This window comes from Sinohyriopsis cumingii, chromosome 2 (assembly GCF_028554795.1).
Source record: "Sinohyriopsis cumingii isolate HCF-2022 chromosome 2, ASM2855479v2, whole genome shotgun sequence".
Classification (NCBI taxonomy): domain Eukaryota; kingdom Metazoa; phylum Mollusca; class Bivalvia; order Unionida; family Unionidae; genus Sinohyriopsis; species Sinohyriopsis cumingii.
In genome coordinates, this window is record NC_142962.1 from 116,026,401 (window position 1) to 116,053,327 (window position 26,927).

The 26,927-nt window shown below is 38.1% G+C and overlaps 1 protein-coding gene across 4 annotated transcripts in view; it reads right to left on the reverse strand.

Annotated features, from left to right (window-relative positions):
* Positions 1 to 411: 411 nt before the first annotated feature.
* Positions 412 to 26,927, reverse strand: part of LOC149805666 (uncharacterized) — a 96,570-nt gene continuing 70,054 nt past the window's right edge. For 3 of the 4 annotated variants that reach the window (XM_089950312.1, XM_089950311.1, XM_089950310.1), the window contains 4 exons: positions 26,432 to 26,542; positions 19,254 to 19,405; positions 6,783 to 6,856; positions 412 to 5,199 (listed from right to left, as the gene is read on the reverse strand). In XM_089950312.1, the coding sequence (XP_089806438.1) occupies positions 4,044 to 5,199; positions 6,783 to 6,856; positions 19,254 to 19,405; positions 26,432 to 26,542 (1,493 nt within the window). In that variant the 3' untranslated portion in view covers positions 412 to 4,043. The remainder of the gene's footprint in view (positions 5,200 to 6,782; positions 6,857 to 19,253; positions 19,406 to 26,431; positions 26,543 to 26,927) is intronic. The other variant, XM_089950313.1, reaches the window with a different exon arrangement.

A 26,927-nucleotide genomic window follows, 5' to 3' on the forward strand; every position in this document is an offset into this window, starting at 1 on the left:
TCAACAAATTCTGCATTGAGCATGATGTGCTCAATTCGAATAATCTATTACATCACTCTTATTCTTCTTTTCAAATTTGTAAATCGTGGTTGATTGGTCCTTTTTCAGATTGGACATCTGCTTCAACTATTTTCATCCACAAGGCAAACCTAAAAATCCCTTTTCACTTAAAATCTAGTGCCATTTTTTAAGAGTACATACAGGTCTGCTAACCAATTTTCTTACCAAGGTAAAGTTGCAATTGTAGAAATGGGTCATATACAGTTGCTGTAAATAGAAAATTATGAAAGAACATGTAGGTCTATGATAGACAAATTAACTCTTCTGTTATTCTTACTCAATAGTCTTTTTTCTTTGTAGAATATTCCCAAATTTATATGATTAGTGGAATCAAGGAGAAAATAATAAAAATGACAAATACAACTTTTTATTGCTCCATTGTTTTTTTTTAATGCACTGGAAAAGTATACAGGCAAGTGTAATATGAATTTAGGTGCAAAAAAGCATGATGATTATGCCAAAAGTGTAATGGCTGGCATGTATGAAGTAATTTACCCCTCCCATTTCTTTTCCTTCCTGATGCACTTTAGATGCAAGGTTACTAAACAATATACTTCTGTCTAGAATTTGACTCATGCAAATTAAAAATTCATTTATATTCCCATCATATCTTAAAATAAGTTTTCTTCCTTAGATGTACAACCAGTAAGCACATAAATACTATATTTACCTTTTAAGAAATTCAAGACAGTTTCTCTTAGCAGACACTCTCTTTCATTGACACTTTTCAAGATTCAATTTTGATTATATTATCCATCATTAGAATTTATGTTGTTGTGGGGTTTAACGCCATTTTTCAGCACACGATAGGCTATACATGGCGGCCAGTATTAATGATGGAGGAAGAACCTGGGAAAACCCTGGAAAGAACCACCGACCCACGAGAAGCTACTGGCAAGCTTTCTCACATACCCACATTGGCTGAATCTTAGACTCGAACCGCCGCAGACAGAGGTGAGATGGCAGTGATCGTAACGAAGAGCGCTTTAGACCACTCGGCCACTCGGGGCCCCTTAGAATTTATGAAAAATTTACCTTGTTTGAAATGAGTTTTACATTTTAAAAGTCAAAGATTATGTTTTCTTCTGGCTGCAACATACTGACATAATGATATAATGAGGGCTGATACACTCTCTAAATGAAAGCTACCAAAAAATAACCCAATTTCGTTTTGTGTTTTCTAATTTTGTGTATGTGTAAGAATCAGGCATATGTGAGACAATATCAAAATGAGTCAATCATCCATTACTGTAGATATTTAATGACTAAATGGTCATTCCAGTAATAAATTCAGACTAAAGTGACCATGACAATAAAATGTTGACCCTCTGACAGATCATACAAGTTATTATCATACCCATCCCAAGGAGCTGAATTTCACTGGATGAAAGATACAGACTTTGAGTAATCTTGCATCGACAGCCACCATGACTTCAATTAAAAGCAACTGAATATATGTATATATGGTGCAATAACTTAACTAAGAATGTACAAATAATTTACAGTATGTACAATGCCAGGACCCTTAGCCACCTCTCCTGGGATTTGGTGCCATGAAACCCACTAAATACTGCTGATTAGAACCTTATTAGAAAGGACAGTTGAGATGCAGTAAGCTTGTACATATAACATGCTTTCATGTGTGTTGATGTTGATGATGGTACAAATAACATTGCTATACTCAGTGTGAGTTCAAAAAGGAATTTTGGTAAAAACAATTATATCTGGAGAATAATGATAAAATATGGATGTGGCAATTATACCGAGTCCAACCAGAAAGTATCACGAACAGCTATTATAACACCACTTGTTCCAAAGTTTCTTCCAACTATATTTAAACATCAACATCACAAATCAACAAGGACAGAGGCATGACTGTTGAAAAGGTACATTGATTGTCTGGATGCCTAGACTGGATGGTCAGCAGCCGAGGTGTATAGAGGACAATATACAACTTGCAGGCTGGTCTTGCAAGCAAAGTCAAAAGGTAATTACACATGCCCAGTTATGCATGGCAGGTTTAGGAAGTTATACACAAAGGACTGACAATTTATGCTTTTATTCAAATCATTCATCGACATCCTTCAGGATAAAGCTTGCTAAAAAATACCTATCATTGATTGGAATCATGTGTGATGGCATCAGAGTGAAGTCAAAGTTGCCACCAGCACTGCTTTTGGTATCTTGGTGGCTTGTGGAGGTGGCATTTCAACATTACTTATTACGCTAAAACAGATTCTGAAGTGGGGTGAGGACTTCCACAATTTCAAACTGTCTATGCTTCTTGTAATTCATCTGACATCTCTGTTATTAAAGTAAAACAAAATAACCAAGGTCATACAAGAAATATACAAAGTGTTGAAAAAAGGTGAATTCACATTACAGGGATGACCAAAGTAGTGTATTAACTGAAACTTAACACCAGGATAATAGCAAATAGTACAGAAATGCAAAGATAAAAATTCATTGAGAATCACCCAAATATTGCATGCACAATGTACAACAACATATAATAATGAAAAAATTGATGGATGGTCAATTTCAATGGATTTTAGAAAGCACCGTTTTAACAGTTGAAAGTGAAAGTTTAAACTGGTTACCCCAGGTAACCAATGCAGCCAATTGGAAACAAGAGCAGATAACAAGCAAGAGTTGCTTCCATTCAGCTATATTGTACAAGTGGAGAGACTATTATGAGTCCTTTTGGGAAGGCTGGATTTAGTGGTAGTAAATAACAATCCTATTGTTAATGTGATTGGGTAATGCATTTGAATGAGAAAACCATTCATCCAGGAGTAGAGTTAATAAGACTTTCAAGACTGCCTCTATGGCAGACATTATAGGAGTCAGATCAGCACCATTTTCATTCTGTCCAATCAGCCATCATATGAAATCTTTGGGTTAAAATTCTATGTTGATACGACTTCCGTTCAGAAGGTGTAGTAGTAACATGATTTGCAAGATGGCTGACATTGCTGCCAAGCTGGATACCAAATCAGCACAATTTTCATTAAGGGCCAACAAGATATCACACGTCAATTAGCAAAAAGCTAAAATTTATATGACCACCCATTTAGGAAGAGTTACTATAGAAATAATACAATTTCAAATCTCTGCTGTAGTGGCTATATTGGATGTCAAAATGGCACCATATTCATTAAGGATGAAATATATATTGGGATGAATGCATGTGTAAAGTTTCATGGTGATCCTACAAGTAGTTTACGAGGAAGAACAATAACAAACCTGTGATGGATGGATGTGTGACAGACAAATAACAGATGATGAACAACAGTTAAAATTGAAAATATGGTTTACAGGTATGGAAGATTAAAATAATAGTCAAACTGAAACCTCCAGAATGGTTGTTGTTGTTGTTGTAGGGTTTAACGCCATTTTTCAGCATGCTATAGGATATACATGGTGGCCAGTATTAATGGTGGAGGAAGAACCCGGGAAAACCCCGGAAAGAACCACCGACCCACGAGAAGCTACTGGCAAGCTTTCTCACATACCCACATTATCCGAGTCCAGTGGATCTTTAAACAGGAAAACACTCATGTGCCATAAATTCATGCTGATAATTTCTTACATAGTTTCTAAATTACATTGAATCTTTGTTAAGTGCCTGAAAGTTTGTTTATTTCTGTCCGAACATTTTCTAAATGACTGCCTACAACTTAGGGGGGTGTTCTTGAAGAGTTGCTAAGCGATTCTTGATTCTATACATCTTGAACAATTTCTTAACTTTTACTGAATAAATTCTGAATTTTTGTTGATGTGTTCAAGATAAATCTGACTGAAAAATTTCTGGAAATATGCTGGTTTCAGACAAAACTCAAAAAAACATATTTAGCTCAAGTTCAAATACAATGTCAGCAAATGTCTGTTTAACACATTCTTAAGCAACATTTTCCATGGGAGAGGCAAACTTTCAATACATTTCCTTCATTATTGTTGCCAATCTGGTTTACTGTCAGAATCTATCTCATATAGTCTTCAAAAACACTGGAAGGTGATTTCTGATTTGGATCCATGATATTGTATTCACTTATTTCTTTAGAAAATTTAATCAGATTATTTACTGCTTCCACCATCTGTGTTGGGCTCAATATATCCTCCTGCATATCTGCTATAGCCTCGTTTTGATTTTGGTCATCATCATTACTAATGTCAATTTGCAATGCACCATCCTCATGGGCATCTGCATCCTGGTTAGCGTTCCGGCCACTGTCTAGTTGCACTGCATCATATTGGTGGGTATCTAACATCTCATTTGGATTTTGGCTACTGTCTAACTGCAATAAATCACCTTCTTGGCCATTTAAAGCCTGGGTTGGGTAATGGCCACTGTCTAATTGCAATTTATCATTTTCATAGGCATCTATAGTATCATTTGGTTTTTGATGACTGTCTAATTGCCATGGATCATATTTTTTGGTATCTTTGGCCTGGTTTGGGTTCCGGACATTGTCTTGCTGTACTACATCATCTTCATGGGCATTTAAAGGATGGTTTTGGTTTTGGTCCCTGTTTTGTTGCAACACATCAATTTCTTCCATAGCCTGGTCTAGTTTTTGACCACTGTTGTGTTGCAATGCATCATCTTCATCATCATCTATAGCCTGGTTTGGATCTTGGCTGCTGTCTTGCTGTACTGCATCATTTTCCTGGGCATCCATGGGCTGGTCTAATTTGTGGCCACTGTCTTGTTGCATTGCATCATCTTTCTGGTCATCTATAGTCTGATCTGTCTTTTGGCCACAGTCTTGTTGCGCTACATCATCGCCATGAACATCCATATTATGGTCTGGTTTTTGGCACGTGTCTTGTTGCATTGGATAATCCTCCAGGTCATACTGAGCCTGAGTGTGTGTTTGTGAACCATTCATCTGCATTAATTCCCAGCTTGAAGTATCTCTATCACATATGAAACTAGCACTGAAATTAGGTACAAGGAGATTCTTTCGCTGAACCGTATTATCTCTGATGGCTTCTGAAGGATTTGATACTGGAATTATGCCTGCATTATTTGGATAATGAGCAACACTGGTGCAGAGTTTGTCCTTTTTGATATCAACATCTTCTCTTTTTTCTTCTATGCCCTTCTGACTGACCTTTTTCTTCTTTACTGCACTACTGAAATTTAGCAAGAAGAATACATAATACAATGAAAGGCAATATATAATCATTAAAATGTAATAGTTCAGTCAAGCATTTAAAATCTGAATCATTTCACAGTTATCTTGTATACTACACCAATGATATTACTGAATAATCAAAACACTTTGAAATTACATCTCCTTCAAGGCTATCTATACTGAAGTAATTCTTAAGATATACTATAATTGTTATAAACTATAACTGTTATGAAAATCATATTAATTAATGTTCATCATTCCAAGTAAATATTAATGTATAAGGAACACTCATGATTATAAAGGAGATATCAATGATGTACAGTTGTAAACTCAAACTGTGTTTATCATCAAAATATGATGTCAATTAAAGAGGTCACATTGTGCCCTCTAAAACTGGATATAGGTCACAGTCATGAGAAGGTAATGAGGCCTTGGACTTTATTCAAGGTACCAACATATTCAATTTGGACCATTAGGTTTATTTTTCACATATGTTGCTTACAAGGCAAACATGACAGATGGACAAACAGAACAAGATCCATATATATCCCTATGGCAAACTGGGGGTGGTGGATGACATCAAAATAAATTATGGATTATTCCCATAGAATTAGGTAGGTTGGGAGCAATTATCAAATGCAATCCCATATAACATATTGATGATGAATGTATACATCTATAATATCTGCTTCCATCTATACAAATAACTGGAATATATTACACAATTTCATAAAACAATGAAAGGATGAGACAGTTTATAATGATAATAGTGAATGAATACAACATGAATAAATACATTAATTTTACAATATAGAAAAAAACTCTGAGTTTTCAGGGATTATAATTGAACAAGATATCTCTTCTTTTGTGGCTGGAGACAGTACTTGTAAGCAGTGTTAAAAAAATAAGTAGAAAACAGGTCACAGCACAATGCATTAGTTCACGGTTCCTGTACCAAAATGATTTTTATTTTCCAGGATACTTAAAGGAGAAAATGATAAATTTCAGAGTTATTCTTAAAGTCTGGTACTTTAATTAAAGACACAATACTGCAGTTCATGGCACATGTGAAAATAGCTCTCAGTTACCAGACTCAACCATGACTACTGACATAATATGATGATCATTGCAAAATGATTCACTGCAAAGTTGCAGTGGAAAAATAACATATTTTCTCTAATAAAATTTTTAGTTAAGCTTTTTAATATCAAATTCCAGAAGATTTTATGACATAAAGCAATGTTCAAAGAGGTTTCTATAATATTTTCAATGAAATCAGGTTTCAGTTGGATTCTAGGACCTCCTTAAATATCTGGAGGGCATGGATGCCCTGTAGTTCATCCCAAGCTGAAGCCACATTGCAAATCTGGTGACAAGTGAAAATGCATTTCAATTAAATCCCATAAATAACTGTTAGGGGATGTTAAATAAAACTTGGAAAGGGGCCAAACCCACTGAGATTATGTGTACAACTCATCTCCATGTTTAGTCTCATTATATATTACCTGAAATTTGAGTTTTTAGCACTTTTACTGACAAGGTTCTATGGGAGATAATTTGGAAACATATCATTTATCCTACCTCTGTGTCTTCATGGATCCTGCAGATGTTCTTCTGTTGGTAGGGCTGGAGAACACATCCATTTGACTTGCTGACTGAAAATTGAAGCAAAAATGATTGTCAGTGAGTACTAATTTCACCAATATTTTTTTAACAATAAACAAACAAAATTCTGAAAACATTCAGTATTTGAGACACCATGATCACAACAAGAGGCCCAAGTGGTAATAATATTACTCATCTGCTTCCATCTGCCTAACAGTCAAATGTAACAGAAGCTTGCCAAGAGATCAGGGTCAGAAGGATGCTTTTGGCAGAAATTTCTTCTGATATTGTTACTTGTATTGTGTTAACAAAAATAATTTTGTCATGGTTTTTCTAAATCTGGAATCATACTGGAAAGCAGATGAGCATCATTTTGCCCAAAATTTAAAGGCCACAATGACTGGATGCTTTCTCTCACAACTGGTCAAATTATGTTGTGCCATTTAATTTAAAGATAAAGTGGTTTATATGTTGTACTATGTACTTTTAGTAATCATGGCAATATTTGACAGTGGATTGGCATCAATTTAACATATTTAAAAGTCCTTCATGCCAGGAGGATCTCTGCCATTGTCAGTCAAATTCTGCTCAATGGTTCTTTCTGAGAAGTTGTTTAAATGTTCTTCTAATTTTATTAATGGCAGATATATTTAACTGCACATAATCATCATTAACCTCTTTTACAAACTAACACACCATCATACTAGAATGCTTTCTGTCAAATTCTGTTGAGTGGTATTTGAGAAGTCATTTAAAGATATGTGCAAAGAGTAATACACTACTTCCAACACATACACAATAAAGCCTGTCTTATAAGACCACCCCATCTACAATGGAGAAAAGAAGATATATTGTCTCCAATTAGTCAGATGGACTCCCATAGCTGCAGTGGTCTTTAAAGCCTTCTTTAATTTACTATACACATTTATCTCTCTCTCATCAGTGTACATCTACAGTTGCTCAGTTGATATAGCACTGGACCTGTAATCCAAGAATTACAGGTTTAATACCTACTTATGCCAGGTTGGCTACCTCAGTTTGTCCTTAATAAAAGCACTTGGCTCCACAGCCATTACCTTTTGAAAAAGTCATTAAAAACCAGTCAAGGACAACAATTATCCATCAGTGCATAGTCAGTGAAATCATGTTAATGACATATTTGCTTAACGACATACCTTTGGAAGAGGGGTGTTATACAATGAGTGGCCAGTAGCACATGTAGTGCCGTGGCATAAAAAACAAGACAAGCATCTGATTTCCAATAACAGACCTGTACCCTTTACCTCTCCAACATGCAAGATCCTTCTGGAACACACAACACATTCTTTAAACACTATGACAGCAACAAGATTCTGAACGAGATTCTGAGCTTGATGGTCATGGAAGAGACCAGAGAGATTTCACCTTTCTGGACTCTTCGAAATTCTTTAATAAATCCTTCATAAGGATTCAACTGCTGTACAAGGTAATGTATTCTTGCCTCAGTAGGGATAAATCCTTTCTCATTAACAGAAACAAATATTTCCAGCAGTCTGTAGATTTCCCCTATTGATATCCAATCTGGTGTACCATAAAACACTGGTATATCAACTTCTTTTTCTACTATCTGTAATTAATCTCAAAAATGTATTCAACTCAAAAGGTAAATAACTGGAAGCTGATTGTCTCCTTTACATAAACATGTCAGGAATGAAGAGAATTCAGCAAAGATATCTACTCTCACAGAAAGGGATTCTAAATGACAGATGAAGTTCAGTCCTGAAAAGTGCATGGTTATCTATATTGGTACACACAAAAAATATCATTCACATTCAAGATACATCCTACATAACTATACTCCAGAATTTGTTGATGGTATCAAGTACTCAGAGTTACTTTGGCTGTGATCTCTGCTCTCCTGGGAGGTTCATGTGAAAAACAATTGCTGCAAAGCCTTGAGTGCTCTTAGATTCTTGAGAAGCAAGCTTGGAGAGTGATCTGAGTGCCAGTGAATGTTAGTTTTTACTATAACTGACAAACTTATATTATAGTACATGTAAAAATAACATGGGATACAAACATATTAGATAAGATCAACAGAAAAGAGCAAGTACAAACAAGAGTATTGTGGACAGCATATTATATGCCCACCCAACATTTAATAGTCCTCTACGTACATAATTGACATTTGTGAACAGAAACCATATTTCTTCTTTCAGTCAGAGTGATACTGACCTTTGCCCTTTTGACCTCAAAACTGATACATTTATTCGTTACTCTATGTGCAAGTCATCCATGCAACAACAAAGGACTCCACCTACTGTGGAAATATGCTGAACACATCCTTCTAATCACCAACACAATTTCTACTTCTGCCTGCAAAACCACAAGAACGTATCTTGAATTCATCCATTCTTCAAGCACTGGTATCTTACTTAACTACATCATTGTCAGGAGAATAGATAGGCAGGATGTCTGAGTGATGAAGGCCATGAGAAGTGCAGAATTCTGGACTGACCATAGTCTCCAAGTTAAATATCCAGACTCAGCTTAGCAGCCAACAAGAAGTCATAAAAGTGCCCCAAAAGCTTAATGTCTCCAAACTGAAACAGGAGAATGTGAAACAAGCATTTGTTGTAGAACTGTTCAGCCAAATAGATACAATCAATACAAACTTTGAGAATGTTGATCAAAAATGAACATCCTTCAGAGATTCAGTATACTCAACTACATCTAAAACCTTCAGTCCAATCACATGTCACTTCTATGATGCTTTAAAGTCCATTTATGGGTCACAGTCATCAGGAATATCTCCAATAGTCAGTGCTGACATTACCACACTGCTCACTGACAAAGATACTTCAAAGAAGGGCAGAACGCTTCAACAACACCCTCAATCAACAGTCATCTATCAGTGAAGAGGCAATTAATTGACTATACCTAGGCGGAAATCAACATACCACTTGCTGACCTCCAACCCTGACAAAAACTGTTAAAGCGACTGACCTGCTTTTAAATGGCAAAGCACCTGACACAGATGTTATACAAGCAGAAGTCTACAAAGCTGAATGCTCACACATTAAACATAAACTGGCTGAACTCTTCCAGTCAAAGTGGACTCAGGGAACTATATCCCACTGTCCACTTGTACATGTCGAAAGCAACAGACAATCATGTTACAATCATCAGGGCATCTCCTTGCTGTAAACAGCCAGCAAAATCTTTGCCAGAATTCTGCTGAATTGCCTTGTGCATGATGTTGATAAAGAGCTCCAACCTGAGAGTCAGTATGGCTTCAGAAAAGGACAAAGGTGTTTACAACTCATCAACTCCTGAAGAAATACCAGGAACAGGACCCCAACCTGCACATGACATTCATCAACCTGACAAAAGTCAATCAGTCCTTTGGAAGATAATAGCAAAATTTGTTTACCCAGAGAAATTAACTGCGATGATTCAGCAATTCCATGATAGCATGCTCACTTGTTATGTGGACAATAGCGAGTCATCTGAACCATCCTCAGTCATCAATTTCATAAAAGGCATGAAAGGTGTCTGAAAAATGAACATCAAACAAAAAAATTCTGAACCCATGACAGTGAAGAAAACTATATCAACCATAATAGCAATGATGGTTTAGAGCTACTAAATGCATCCCTTGACCAAGCTTCATGATTCTTGATAGAACTATTTACCAATCTTACTAAAAGAATTGTTTCCATCAACATAACAAAAACTCAGCCTAAGTTGGTAACATGTGAAATGTACATCACAGTGCCCTTTTTTGTACGAGTGCAGCACTAACAGAGGTGCATACAATCATCAAGTTCAATTATAATAACATTTAGAATGCTTGAGAAAACTTAAAACAAAATTTAACCAATTAGTACAGCATAAAACATGGGTCAGTAATGGTCTTTAATGATATGAGTGTAGCACTCATCAAAATGCATCTCCACGCCATGATTTCTGGTATAGTATATACATACAGTTACAAAAAAATACTATGTGGTCTTGAGCTAAAGGATAACATTTTGCCAAGAGTGTACAAATAACGTACATATACAAACAAAATTGGCCTTCTTAGCCCCCTCACCAGAGGATGGGTGCTATGAAATCCACTCCAAGCTGTTGTCCAGGACATAAGAAGAAATGCTAACTTAAAGATGTATTGAGGCTCTACATTTTTACATGCCTGTACATGTGTGGATGCTCATGCCGACAATGACACTGCTGCCAGAAAAAGAACAATGCCTCTATGTAAAAGAGGCAAGATAAAATCAACAATATCTGACATATACTTCAAACATTTCCAACTAAATGGCACAAAATCAATAATTTAATCCACAGTTTCAGAAACTGTGAAACAATGAGAGATGTAATTTTCAACACATCATAGTCACTGTAGAAGTGTATAAGCATATGCTTATTAGTATGTTTTCTTCATTAAGAATTTATATTGTTTGGAATCTGTGAGTGCTTCAACCTGAAAATTTAAAGTCCACCTCCCCAACAATGTGTGATCTGTTGAAACTACAGGACCCCCTTTCCCAAAAAAATGAATATAGATGAAAATGTCATAATTTGCAAGAACAAAATACTTGACACAGAAAAATATAGGTCAGTGTTAGAATTTCCAAAGTAGTTGCTAAATAGGTTGCACAAAGAAACCAAATTCTTAAAAGTAAATTGTTCCTCCAAGAATACTTACCCAATCACATTACATTAGGAATATTAGCATGCTATCTCACCAATCCAGCCATGCTAAAAGATAAAAAATTGTCGTAAGGGAAATAACTCTTGCCTATGACATCACCTTGGCACAGCAAGGAGGTGTTACTAGTTTTTGCCTCAGCAAGATACTAATGAGGATGTTCACATGGCAGGAAAGTTGGGAGGGTTTTTAAGTAATGTCATTGGGTAAGTATTCTAAGAGAAAAAAATTTATTTAAAAATTTGTTTTCTCTTTCAAATACATTGCCCAATCACAATGCTTTAGGAGAATAAGTAATAGGAGGAGGGGATGTTGAGCATCCAACCTATACCTCGGGTATCCTTGTAGGGAAGAACAGCTGTATTTCCCATGTGAATAATAAATAACTCATTCTCCAAATTACATAAGCAACACATCCTCAGGGCACTTGACTTGTGACCCTTAAATACGGTTAAGAAGATGAAGTTTGAAATCTTCCTAAAAAATTTCACTGGCGAATCCAGGGAAGCTAACAAGCTGTGTTGATTGATTCAGAAGGGTCTGGTGGCTGTTTGTGCTGCTGCCACAACATCTACCAGAATCAAGGTTTGCCTCTGCGACACTAAATCTCAGAGATGAATGCTCAAGAAGGTTGACTCTGCATGCCAGCCAACAGCTTCTATTATATCTTGGATCTAAACCTTGCTTTCGAATGCATGGTTTGCAGAGATAGCTGGAAGCTTCTGAGTAGTAATCGTCATGAGGTGATTCTATCTGGTGAGATTTCAGAGTACACCGAATGTACAACCCACTTCAGTCACAAAGAAGGGCTTCAGGGGTGATATTCTGTGTTACGGCTCACACCAGAAGGAGGAGGTATTTGCACATGCCACAACTTGTCTCTGTGCATTTCAGGCAGTGCTAGATCAAAGCATGAAAAGGATCTTACATGGCTGCTCTTCTCAACCTGTCTATGGAAGAGAGCGAGCAAATGATGACTCTCTCTTTGGTTATCAACAGACGGTAGCCTATTTTGGGCTACAAAGCCTGGCTGTGTCAAGAGAACCAATGAACCCTCTGATCTGATAAGAGTTTGGGTTGACATAAAAGACATGCAGCTTGCTTAACCTAAAGCTATCAGGAAACATGACTTGTATGATAGTGACTTTAGCAAAGTGTGGGCTAGAGGTCTGAATGGATTTGAATCGAGCCATGTTAAAGCCAAGGATTAGTTCCATTTGGAAACAGAGTGAGGGATATTGGCTTACTGAAGCGAAAAAGGTCTAAAAATCCAATAGGTCTATATCATGCCCGAAATCATGTCTGCCATGATGCCAGAACGTGTCCCATATCATGATGTGGTAGCCTTTGTTAGTGATTGGGGCCAACTGTTTATTCTCAAAGATCCAGAGGAAAAAGTCTACCAGTAAAGGGATTCAGGCACACAGAGGGACAATGCTGTTGGCATGGCACCAATCCCTCAAAACACACTACTTTCCCTCGTAAGACTTCAGAATGGAGGGCCTTCTTGCTCTCAAGGTTCTCTCCACAATCGAACATCTGACTTGTTTGTCTCACAAGGCTGTCCAGATAAGAGCCAAGCATGTAGAAGAAAAGGATGGCCCAGGCATGGAAGGACCAACCATGACCGTGGTTACTGGAGAAGATTCAAGCTGGTCGGAATCTTCCTTGGCATATCTACAGCTAGGACGAGTAGATGGGTGGCCCAAGACTTGTCCCATCTGAGAGGGGCATTCAGAATCATCTTGCCATTCTGACCCCATAACTTCTGGATTATGTTTGGTATCTGCACTGTGGGAGGGGAGGCAAATGCCCACAACCCCTCTCAAATGATCGACAGTGCATCCACAGCCCAAACTTTTGAGTCTGGAACTAGAGAGGCAAAGGTGGGTAGCTTGTGATTCCACCATGTCGCAAAGAGGTCTACCATCAGACAACCCCAAAGTGCACAAATGAAGACTGACCGATGAAGAGTCCATTCCATATGATGGACTTGATTTGTGGATAGAGTGTAGACCAAGACACCGAAATGCCAGGAATGTGTCAGATATGTATGCTGATATGGAGATTGTCAGATCAACACAGAAACTGCCAAATCAGAGCACATGTGTTGCTGACGGTAGTGAAAGTCGGCAACACAAGGGCTCCCCAGCCATATTCACTGGCGTCAGTACCTACCATTATTTCTCCTTGGGGATTCCCATCATCAACCAACCTTGGTTGCAACAATGACACAGGAATGATCGAAGCTCAGGCAGAGGAGTTGCAAAAGCTCTCTCGCTGAAATTCAAGTCCTGTTCGAAACAGACTCAACAAGCTTGACAATTCTAATTATGCAAACAAGAGGAAGTCGCACCAGAATCTGGTTGGTTAAAAATTCCATGGCTAGATGGACAAAATTCTGGGATGGAGGGAAGTCTGGCTGTTCCCAGCTCAATAGAAAGCCCTGAGCAGATTTGTTTCTGTATTTTTTTATTATTATGAGCAACCGTATCTCCTGTTGTAGAAAGGCATCCTTTCCCCGATCTGATGGTGTATCCGTAAAGTGGGGATTGGAGGGAATTGTTGATCAATGAAACCTTAAGCTATTCCGAATGACTCTGATCACTCCACCCTATGTTCTGAGGGAAGAGATAGATTCAGTGAGCTCAAAATTTGGTTTCTTACCATCTCTGTATGATTGCTTCCTAAGGATTGATGTTGGTGCACATGTGACTGAGAATATCTCCTGTACTGAGGCTGCTTTTAAAATTCCTTCATACTGGCAGGGCTGAGTGGTTTGAAACGCCTATGTGGGTCGAGTGGCGAGGTGGACTGGCACTTTCTGAGCTGCCTGCCTCTGAACTTCCTCTGGTCTTCCTCCAAAGGTTGTCAGGAAAGGGAGGATATGACAAGGTCTGAGAGACGTGGATTGCAGACACGTGGCACATTGTATCAGGAGTAAATTGGCCAAACCCATGATAGTATTGGCCATGGTATGGTAAGCAGTCCTGGTCAATGACCAACAATCCTGGCCTATGCCCTCAAGCATGGCTATTGCCAGGTGTCTCTGTTGAGTCTGAAAGGTGCAAATGAGGCCAAATCCAACAATGAAGAAGGAACCAGAAGAATGGCGTTCTTCCTCCTTGTCAAGATCTACCGATCCTTTGGAGTAGTGGTAGGGGGTGAGGGCATTCTGAAGTAGAAAAAAGCCATTAAATGTCCTCAACGGGGGCTTGAAAGCTAAAATACAGTACATTCCATGGTCAGATTTGAGTATGCTGTGAAGGATGTTGGATTTGAGAGTCTACCTGCAGCTCCGTAGAAGACATACTAGGTGGTATGAAGATTCAATTCCATCCCTATGGAAACTTCACTAGCTCTACCTTATGGACAAGCTGTGCTTCCAGGACTGCCTGCTGGTTTGCCTGGCAAATGGTCGGCCTGGAAGCTGGCGGTAAAGAAGACAGTCCAGCTATCACCAATACTGGACTCCAAGGGCCTGACTGAACAGACTGATTTCTCACTGAAATCGCCATCATAGAAAGGGCATATTGCCAATGGTATGTTTAGAAACATGGATCTGTCACTAAGATCCCCATAAATCATAGATGGCTGGACCGATTCAACGAAAAGGTCCCCATGTTGTAAAGGCCTGATGACCAGTGATGGCTGGACAGCCAGGAACGGTGGGGTTTTATTATGCATTGGAGCCGGTACAAACCCCATTTGTCCTGACTCACAGGCCAGGAGACCATACTTAGACATGTAGGGGGACTTACACCTTCAGAGCTTCCTAAATTTGGGAAACACTCCCCCAGTGAGTTGGAAATGCAAGCAATGAACTAGTTGGCTGGGCTGTCTTCTCAAAAGGTCTCCCATGCTGGATGGTCAGTGACGGCTGGATGGCTGGCAACAGCAGGACAGCTGGTAATTGTGCAGTAGTATAAGGAGATGTATCTGACTGATCCGATACGAACCAAATGCACCTTGACTTGTGGGTCCAAAGGCCATATTCAGACATGCGGGGGGACTCACACCCACTGGGCTGCCTAAAATTGGGAAATACTCCCCAATGAGTCGGTATCACCAACAACATACTATAGGTTTCCTTCAATTCTTTGCTGAATGGACTATTGCTTTGAATATATTTCATGCATTTAGTAAACGTTTCTTCTGAAACAACACAAAAAGAGAAAACAATGCAAATAAGTATGCCACTAACTAGCTAATACAGGTAACCCAGACTTCTGACCATATATTACAGATGCTGGATATCATACATGGCGTATACATAGTATAAACAAAACGAGTCATGATAGACTTCCATGCTCTGAAGTTGCATTTGTAGTATTTTGATGACATTCTGCTGAAATGATACAAGAAGTAGAAAAAAGACTATAAATGTCCTCAACGGGAGGGGCTTGAAAGCTAAAATTCAGTCCATTCCATGGTCAGATCTGAGTATGCTGTGAAGGATGTTGGATTTGAAGGAGTTCTGTTGTACTCACTGTGCGTCAAGGCCCAATCTGGGTCTACCTGCAGTTCCGTAGAAGACATACTAGGTGGTATGAAGACTAAATTCCATCCCTATGGAAACTTCACTAGCTCTAACTTATGGACAAGCTGCGCTTCGAGGACTGTCTGCTGGTTTGCCCAGCGAATGGTCGGCCTGGAAACTGGCGGTAAAGAAAATGGTCCAGCTATCACCAATACCGGACTCCAAGGGCCTGACTGAACAGACTGATTTCTCACTGAAATCGCATCATAGAAAGGGCATGTTGCCAATGATATGTTTAGAGACATGGATCTGTCACTAAGATCCCCATAAATCATAGTTGTTTGGACCGATTCAACGAAAAGGTCCCCACATTGTAAACGCATGATGACCAGTGATGGCTGGACAGCCAGTAACGGTGGGGTTTTATTATGCATTGGATCCGGTACAAACTCCATGTGTCCTGATGCACAGGCCAGGAGGCCATACGTAGACATGCAGGGGGACTTACACCCTCAGAGCTTCCTAAATTTGGGAAACACTCCCCCAGTGAGTTGGAAATGCAAGCGATGAACTAGTTGGCTGGGCTGTCTTCTCAAAAGGCCTCCCATGCTGGATGGTCGGTGACTGCTGGATGACTGGCGACACCTGGTAATTGTGCAGTAGTATAAGGAGATGTATCTAACTGATCCGATACAAACCACATGCACCTTGACTTGTGGGTCCAAAGGCCATATTCAGACATGCGGGGGGGGGGGGGGGGGGCCTCACACCCACTGGGCTGCCTAAAATTGGGGAATACTCCCCAATGAGTCGGTATCACCATTAATAAACCATAGGTTTCCTTCCCTTCTTTGCTGAATGGACTATTGCTTTGAATGTATTTCATGCATTTAGTAAACATTTCTTCTCAAACAACACGAGAAAAGAAAACAAAGCATAGAATAGCAAATAAGTATGCCACTAACTAGCTAATACAGGTAACCCAGACTTCTGACCATATATTACAGATGCCGGATATCATACATGGCGTATACATAGTATAAACAAAACGAGTCATGATAGACTTCCATGCTCTGAAGTTGCATTTGTAGTATTTTGATGACAACAAAGCATAAATTAGTAATTCAACAAGTACTAACTCGCTAATATAAATATATTCCCTGTTATTAACTAAGGAATCGAAAAAGTCAGTGTCGCATTTGAAACTTATAGAATTATGTTTTGAACTTTGCTGACCATTCTACGGAAACTACACATGAAGGTAAAAAAACAAAGCATAAATTAGCAATGCAGGATGTTAACTCACTAAAACCAACTCCGTTACAAACGAAGCAAGTGAAAAAAGTCAAAGCCGTGCTAACTTGTAATGACCTTGCAGAGGTCAATAATAGCATAGTGTGATGTGTTCTTAAAAGGACAAAGTTGACAAAAGGTGAAAAAAAATCACTCAAATTTGGCAGAAACTGAACAATCTGTAGCAGAATGATTAATCCACACAACAAATCCAAAAGGAACATTGAATGGTTCAATTAAAACATAAAAATGGCTTGGATTATCAGAGGATAAACTGTACAATGCGAACAGTACAGTAGCGAAGCTAAAAGTTAGTGACACCTGTTGGTGCCAAGGGGAGTTAATGGTCAAGAGTTATTGCCCTTTTTCTATGGGGAATAGACAGTAAAAGACGATTTTTGTCTTTTAGTAGGACTGGACTTACAAGGTAGCAGACAAATATTCCTAACATAAATGTGATTGGGAAACATATTTGAAACTTAAATTATCTGTTCCAGCTCTTTCTCCTTTAGTTTAACTTTTAACCATCATCTACTAGTGTTTTCTTTAGTTTCCATTTTTCACTGAAATTTTTCTTGTAAAACTATAGGATCCTCTTCCCAAATCCAAAAATTTAAGTATGAATGATAATGGCATAATCTACAAATCAAATAAACTTACAGACAGAAAAAATAGGTTTATGCTAGAATTTCCAAAGTAGTTGCTAAATTGCCTGCACTAAGAAATTTCTCCAGCTTTTTCTCATTTAGTTAACCTTTAATCATTCTACTAGTGCTTTTTCTGTAATAATTTCATTTTCCTTTGACACTTTTCCTTTAAAACTAATACTATTCTATATATTGCTACATCATGCATATTTTTAAGATGCTTTCTGAACAAAATTAGTGACTTTTATTATTTGTGCAACCTCAAAATTATATTACACTAGTGGTCAGAAGTGACTTGTTGCCAAAAGTCAGCAGACACCAAGTAAGACCTTACAAATTTCAGTCACTGATTTTGTAGTTTTTATTGAAATAAATTGCCATGTGAAATTTGTGATTCTTTCTGGATGTTCTGCTACATTTGTAACTAAAATATGTGGTCTTTTCCTGAACTTCAGGTAAAAGATTAAGGAATATAGCATCTTAAGTCTTAAAATGATGGTTCTCCTTTAGGCTCAGAGATGTAGAAAATATCCAAATTCATACTACTCCTGCATGCTGTAAGAGATTAATGGAAGCAGCATTTTTGCCCTAGTATGCATCTCAATAAATTTTATGTGAATGTGTGTGTGTGTGCGTGTGATTTGGATTTTTAATGTAGCTTTAAAAAAATTTCAGTCATATCGCTATGATGTCTGCAGTGTGGCTTTTTATAGTGTGTGTGTGTGATTTGGATTTTTAATGTAGCTTTAACAATTTTTCAGTCACATCATTACAATGTCTGCAGTGTGACAGTTTATAGTGATGTCTAGTACTGGGGCATCATGCCGCATACATGTAGCATGATGTCCCACCCAGTCACATTATCCTGACACCAGGCCGACCAGTCCTAACACTAACCTCTTAATGCTGAGCGCCAACCAAGGCAGCAAGATTTTGGTATGATTTGACCAGGGATCGAACCCATGACCTCCTGCATCTGAGGTGGACGCTCTAACCACTAGGCCACTGGAGTGGTAATTTCATGTGAAAAGGTCTTGGACATTTTTAAATGAGTGTACTTTATCTAAAACATCTGACCTTGTGTTTTAAAAATTTAGCCCTTTCCTCCATTTATCTCTGTTTTGTGTACCTTAATAGCTAAACTTGTTTGGCACTAAATAGCAAGGGTGCCATTAAACTGTATATACACAATTAAAATATGGGGGTCTGGGCCTTGTACTATGACAAGTATTAGTACAATAGCAGTGTGAATACTGAAGCAAAAAAAAAAAAAATATCACTCTTAAATTCATTGTGATTTCTAAATTTGTCAAGGGACAGAAGAATGTACTTACCAATCCCAAATCTGCTTGAGGAAGGGACTTGGAAATGTTCAGCATACCAAGACTGTATTTAGGTGGCTGATTAGTAATATTTGAGGAGAAGGTCAGTTGCTGATCCTCTGAAGACTCGTCTTGTTCTGAAACACTCTGGCACTTTGCTGCATCTGTGATAAAAACAATCCTGAGGTTGGTATAAAGATGATAGAATTGAGGTTATAGGATTATCTAATTAACTCAGCTCATCTTCTCCAGGGATCAGACTTCCCTCTCTTGATGCCTCTGTTGTAAAGTTTAATGTTTATTTTGCAAACGATAATGTAGATTAAATAGCATTGTTGTATGTTTGTTATTCCTACACAGAAATTGCAAAATTGTAGTCCAGCAAAAACATTACACTAATGGTATTGAAGAAATAATAATTTACTTGATTCAAGCTTTAGATGGATCATTTCCATAATATTTAAACATGATATTTTGTCAAAATATATCCTCATGGTTGTACGTTATTAACACCAATTGTAATTGAAAACATTAGAGATAGTTATAATGCATCTAGAGGCTAACTATAAAATCAAAACATAAACAAGAGGTCCAAGTAGGCCTGATATCACAGCTCAGGAATACATAATCAAACAAATGACCATTTCATTTAGCAAGCTTATGTAGTAATTAAAAAATAAAATCTATGACTATATGTAAAGACTAACTCCTAGTTGGATGTAACTGTATGGAGACTGGGAAGGTATATATTGCGATTGTGTAAGTATTATCAAAGAAACTATTCTACTCCAAAAAATTAGTTTCTTCTTCAAATACATTACCTGACCATAATACCTTGGGAAAGAATAGGTAAGAGGTGAAAGGAGTTACATCCCATGACCCCGGAGAGAGACTATCTCTGTTTCTTATGGTATGTGAGGCAGTTTATAAATGTCTGACTATTCTTTAGACTACTGACTCTCTCTGCCAAGATGTGGCTTTGGGAGAAAGGAAAACAATTTCTTCTCCAAATTCAGTGTGTTGCCATGTCAAGGAGAAGGTAGCCTTTTGTGCTGTGGCTATAGGTTCCACCAGGTATAAATGATAAAAGATCTTGGATGGTAAAAGCTAGAGAAAGTCAACTCTGACCCGATGGGTTAAAGGATCCAGATTGGCAACATGTTTCACCTCAAAGACTGTTTGCCCATGAGTGGCAGCTTGTTCTTGGGAAAGAAAGCAGGTGCTGTCATGAATGAAACTGACCAATCCCACCAGAACTGCAGGTAGTTTTGAATGACTGACAGTGCATGTACTTCACAGATCCTGACCGCTGTAGTTAAGACAAGTAGGAAGCATGTCTTTGACTAGAGGTACACCAATGATGCTCTTAAGTGCAGTTCAAATGATGCATCATTCAACCATGTTAGAACCTATGACAGATTCCACTTTGGGTACAGAGCCAGCGCCTCTGGGCACAACTAAATTCAACAGAAGATTACAAAGGGCTTTGTTGTGTCCTATATCCTCTCCTCCACAATGATGCAGCATGTCTGAGATTGTGTAATGATAGCCTTTTATCATGATGGAAGTCAGCTTCTTTATTAAAAGAGCCATAGTAGAAAGTCAGCTAATTGGGGTATTGATGCCTTAATAGAGGAAATGTGTCCTCACTTGCACCACTGTGAAAAAATTCTCTTTTCCTCATACACTTTGAAAGAGGTGGGCCTTCTTGCCTGAGTGGTTCTATCCACTCTTGTTGTGATAACTGTTTGTTCCTGTGGGCTTGTTTAATCTGATCCACAGGTGCAGGTTGAACAGATCTGGGTTTGGATAAACTCCAGCTGTTGAGGTTGTTTGAGGTAATGTTACTATTTTCCTTGGGATTTCCACTGCCATAGTCATCAAGTCATTTACCAGTGATTGTTACCACCTGAGTGGAGCCATCGGGATTTGGTGGCACTCTGATTCTATTGCCATTTGCAGGATCTTTGTAATCATAGGCATTGGAGGATAAGCAAAGGCATCCAACCATTCAGACCAAAGGAAAGATTGCCAACTGCCAAGGCCTTTGGATAGAAAAGTTGCTACAAAGAGATCCACGAGTGGTTGATCCCAGTTAGTACATATATGACTGAGAACCATGGGAAAAAGTGACCATTCTATTTGTGAATATTTATTCTTTTGGAGACAACAAGTCTGCTAATACATTTAGTCTGCCTGGAATATGAACTTTGATGTGGATGTATTGCTGATGACACCACTTAAGAAAATCCCAAACACATGCAGAGGTCTGAGGATTTGGTCTCCCTTGCCTTTTGAGGTAATTCACCACAGAGAGTTGTCAGATATAATGAGTATGCCTTTTTCATAAAGCTTTTCCTACCAAAAATGAAATTCTTTTAGTATGGCCTTCATCTGTAGGATACTGATATACAAAAGACGGTCCCAAGTGGGCCACACACCAATGTCCTACTGAAACAATGGATGGAGATTGGCACCCCAGCCTTCATTGCCTTTGGAGGTTGGACCTGCAAGGGAACACCCTCTGCAAGCCGAGTGAGGTTCTCCCTTTGGTGATATGGGATCTCATATGATTGGAGACTGGTATTATTTGTTCCAATGGGCAAAATTTTGGTCTCCATTAAGATAACAATCATCTCTAATAGTTTCATGAACATGCAACCCTTGATGATAAAGTCTACTGATGAAAAGGAATGGCAGGTGAAGGAATTCTTGGACTGTGATACAGTTCTTTGCTTAAATTAAATCCACTGTTGAAATAATTTTCAATGCATGTTCCTGAGAGAGACATACTCTATTCTGATGCTTTCTGAACTCCATATCCAATTGGGTAAAATATTCAGAAGGTATTATATCTGATTTTCATTGTAGACAAGATATCCAAAGCTTATGAGGAGAGAAAATGGACTTTATGTCTTGAATAAAATATAAATAACTCACCTGATGTTTTTGACATGTGTCATCCAGGTAGTAGGATGGACACTGACATGGTCCTGAAGTGAGATACTACTCTGTCCATAATGCTTGTAAAGACAGAGGGACTGATGTTGAGGCCAAAAGTGGGTGCCCCAAAATGGTATACAGTATCCCTGAAGATAAACTTCCTGGAGCACTTGTGGATTGAGACATGTATTAAGCATCTTGTAAATCTATACTGATTTCAAAGTCTCCCTCCTGAACAGCATTTCAAACCTTCCTTGTGTTTCTATTCTGAACCCTGATTCCTATTAACAATGATGAGAGATCACAGGTCAATGACTGGTCAAAGAGAACAATCAAATTTGGGACCAAGAACAGTCTTCAGTAAAATCTAGGTGATTTTGTCTTGTAAACACTCTCCACCACCCTTTTCTGGACCAGACTGTTCATTTCTTGATGCTGGATGTCTGCCCCTGAATGTATCCTTTGGGACACCTGTAGCTGAAGGGACCCTGGAAAATAAAGGAGGGGCATTGAACATGACATGAAATCCCAACAATTTGCCAGGTCCAAGGAACATCGTGGCACATTCTTTCCCATTTGATAGCGAAGAAGAGGAGTCTCCTCCCTCACACCGGGTGAAATCAGATTGTGGTCATTTCTTTCTGGAAGGAGGCTGTTATGAAAATAATCTGGGGAAAAACCTACCCATACTCTCTGCTTTTGTCCACATTTGTTGCCAAGAACAGTGGGCTTGCATGTGTAAAAGATCTGTTGGACTGTACCCCCATCCTATGTATTCAAGGATGTCTATCTGTTTCTTTGATCTCTCTCCTGAAAAAATCTCCTTCATCTCTGCCACTGTGCTTTGGCAGATTTATTTCTTTGGTGGCCTGCTTACATTCATCCTCCACACAGCAATGAACGAGGCGGTTGGAAATGAATGGCAATTATCTCATCTTGGCTCTGTGGTGGTTGTTTACAAAGGTGAAACAGAAGAGCGCTGTATTTCTCTCTGCTTGTTGTAATCATCTGCACCTGACGAGGCATTGGCCAGTGTGTGCTTTGCTACTGTCAAGTACTTGTGCCATGAGTGAGAGACTCCCATTCATGTTCAGTGCATATCAATGTGGGAAACGATAAACTGTTTTATGCCTTTTTGAAAATTGCCATTGCAACCCAGTGTAACATCATGCCTACAGCAACAGCATTCAAGACCAGCTATTGTGTGCTATTATAGTGTTTCTCATTCATCCTTACTGATGAGTGTTTTGACATTGCCAGGCCTGATTTATCTCTGGCCAGTAATAGGGTTTGTGTGGCATGTGTAACTTCCTACGTAAATAACCTAGTAAGTTAGTGACTTGACCAGGCTGCAGTGATAGTTTGAATGCAGGTTGGTCTTTTAAGATTGCAACAGATTCTGGCACTCTGGACCAAGCTGCTGATAGAACTGGAGGACATGGATAGAATTCTGGTGATACAAGTTAAAACCTTGAGTCATCATTAGGTCAAACGAGAACGATCTACTGAGTGTAATTTGTCATCACTACAAGAGTGTGACAATTCAGATGCCTTTGGTACAGTCTTAAATGGAGTTGGTGATGTCAAATCAGCACCACTACTATTTATAATAATCTACATGTGATACAAGTCTTTAAGGGAAAACCCCATGTAGAGACGACCAGCAATTCGGAAAGAGTAGTGAAAAGATTTTCATGAAGGCCACTATGGTAGGCATGTTGGGTATTATTAGATCAGCAAAAGGCTAATCTACAGGTCATCAAAAGTCTATTAGTGAAAATCTAATAGTGATACAACATTTTTTTTAGGAGAAGCAAACATCTGCATGATGGTCAATACAGCAACCGTAACAGATATTCATGTGAAACCATTTGCACTGAAGACCAACAAGACATTAGGATAAAACTGCATGCCAACGTTACTGACTTTCTTCCCAGCAGGTCAGGAGGAGTAATGACAACAAACAACTAACATTTATGCAGACACTGACGATAATGACACCTTGGGTATAGAATAAGCTGTCCTGTATATGAAGCTTGTTTGCTGCTAATGTATTTACCCTTCCCCCATTTCCAATTGTACCTGGGTTCTTAATCACAAGTTGTTCAGGGTGGCAGTGCAAAAGGCTAATACCCATATCTTGTTTTTTCCTTCTTATAATCAAAGTTGTGTTGTTGGTATCTTTCCCAGAGAGGATACCAGGAATTTTCTTAAGAGGGGGAGGCAGGGATGGCGATGTGCTTCATAAGCGTCGCAAAGTGCAATTTTTTTCTACTTATTGGCAACAAATTATATCATCTACCAATTTTTGGGGTGATAACACTTTTTGGCTGTTTAAACTTTGTATATACAACCTTTGGTCTGAGGTGGAAAAATTCAATAACACCATGAAAGGAAGCCACAAACATGGATATAAAATGAACAGGAATGTATCTTTTGTTACACAAACAAATCCTTTGTTCATATTGACAAATGCATCTGAATAGTGAATTTTTACATCATAATTCACTTACGCAGTACCGTAAGCTGCCATGAAAGTTTATGCATTAAATGTTTACACTTACGATTGCTACCAGAGGTGGCTTCAAATACAAATTAAATTTCAAATCTTTTGAAAAAATAGATATTTGTCTGCAAAGTTGTTAAACTTTTTAATTTGTTCATGTGTTTTCATTTCCCTATTAAAAGTCTTTTGGTAGAATTAGAAAGACGATAGCTGTCTCCAGCTGACCAAAATCTAGTAAATTTACATGTAGCATGTAAACAACTATAAGCCACATGCTACTGGCCACAATGAATATCTCAATGAATTGTTTAGTGACGTGTGTTTGTTGACAATGGGATATATATATATAAAACAAGGACTAACACTTTTTTAACATATGAGTTATCTGTGTTTACTAAAGGGATGTGAATGATATATAAATTTTCTAACATGTGATCCGTGTAGATGTACAGTACTTTCATACAGATGTACAATACTTTATGTATTATGGATTCTTCTACACAATTTTAAGTTTAATCAATTATTTTCCATTTGTAAGAACAGTTTTCAGTAAGGTGTAACAAAATATCATTTACTGCTATTGTCAAGCTGCAAAACATGCATTTAAAAGTCCAGAAATGTGACTCAAGACTGATGCAACAACAGTAAACATTGTGTTTAACCATGCCTAAAAAACTTGTAAAGTTTCAAAAACTGCAGTTCCAAACCCTAGGGAACTCAATGGCTTCTTGCCATCTCCCAATTTGATGTAATCTTTAAAAAAAATTAAATTTCACAAGGGCTATGATGATGGCAATTATCTTTCCCGCAATGTGCCATACTTGACTCAACACAATTTTGTCCTTATATCTTTTTTCCCCCAAGAATCTAATTATTCCCTTTTATTCTCCTGTACTGATTATTAAAACTTTTAAAGAGGTTTATTGTCACCTTTGTTTTGAAAATGTACTGCTTGATCGATGCCATTTCTAAAACAAATAGCAACAGCATGACCATAAAGATGTTTTGCATCACAAAAATGTGCAGTTTAAAGCGTCTGAGGTACTCCTGTACGTTGGTCTGGTTCCCTGACAACTCCACAGAATCTAATGCGAAAGCCAGATCTAAATCAAACATGGATATGCCAGTATCTGGATTTTGCTGCAAACCACAGTATTTCCGTAATTTGTGCTTTTATTCCACAAGTCCATATTTTAAGTGTTATTTCCTAAAGACTGATGACAAAATTGTAAGGGTTGGCAGGTCTGCAAGGGTACATGCCATAGACTTGCATGTTCACTTGCTGTAACATTTAGTTTGAGGCAGGGGACATGGCTATGGCATGTGACACACTGCATATACACAACACAAGGCTAAGGTTCCATTAAAATACCTTCAGTGGTTCGCAAATTATACATCACAGAACAACATTTTCCCTTGTGGTGACCTGAACTAGACGCATGCAATCTGGCTATGGTATGTGATATGCTGTCTAATCATGATATATACATGGACAATGCTTTATGAAAATCTCTCTGATTGTTAGAAGGCTATGGACCTGACAGGCAGATGTTAATGGACTGTTGGACAGACATCCTTATAACATAGTATGCCTAACTTATGATGGACATACAAAAATGTATTTCTGATGTACTGCTCAAAACTACAAAGCCAAATTTGATCCAAATTTGCAGGAATGCATTTGTTTATACCATATTTTATCGCCCAATGAAGAGTTTGTTTGTGAAAAATAAAATGTTACCTGATTTGCACATAATTTTTTGATAGAGGGCATTCCTTGCTTGGTCACTACATGGTTGACTTTTATGCTTCTGTTCCTTGTTGATCCCATGGTCTGTTTTTATCTTTTTTGCTGGAAAGGAAGATAAAAAATCTATTTGAGCCTTTCAATGAATGTATCTAATTTATTACTAAAGCTAAGAAAACTCAAGAAATTGCAATGTTGCATAAAGTAGAAGATGTGGTGGAAGGGGCTTGTTTTATCTAAAATGGTCAATACTGTCAATATTTATTTGACAAATGTAAAATTTTAATAAGAAAAGAGACAATGGGTTCCAATGAATCCTATAAATTCTCTCTGGATCTGCCACTGAACCATCTGCTTATGGACCAAGCAACACATTCTCAAAAGGGACACAATTTAGGCCCATTTGGGACAGAACAGAAATCATTTGGGGTATAAAGGTAATTGTGGCTGGGATCTTCATCTAAGGACTTCATTTAATTCTTGCAAATAA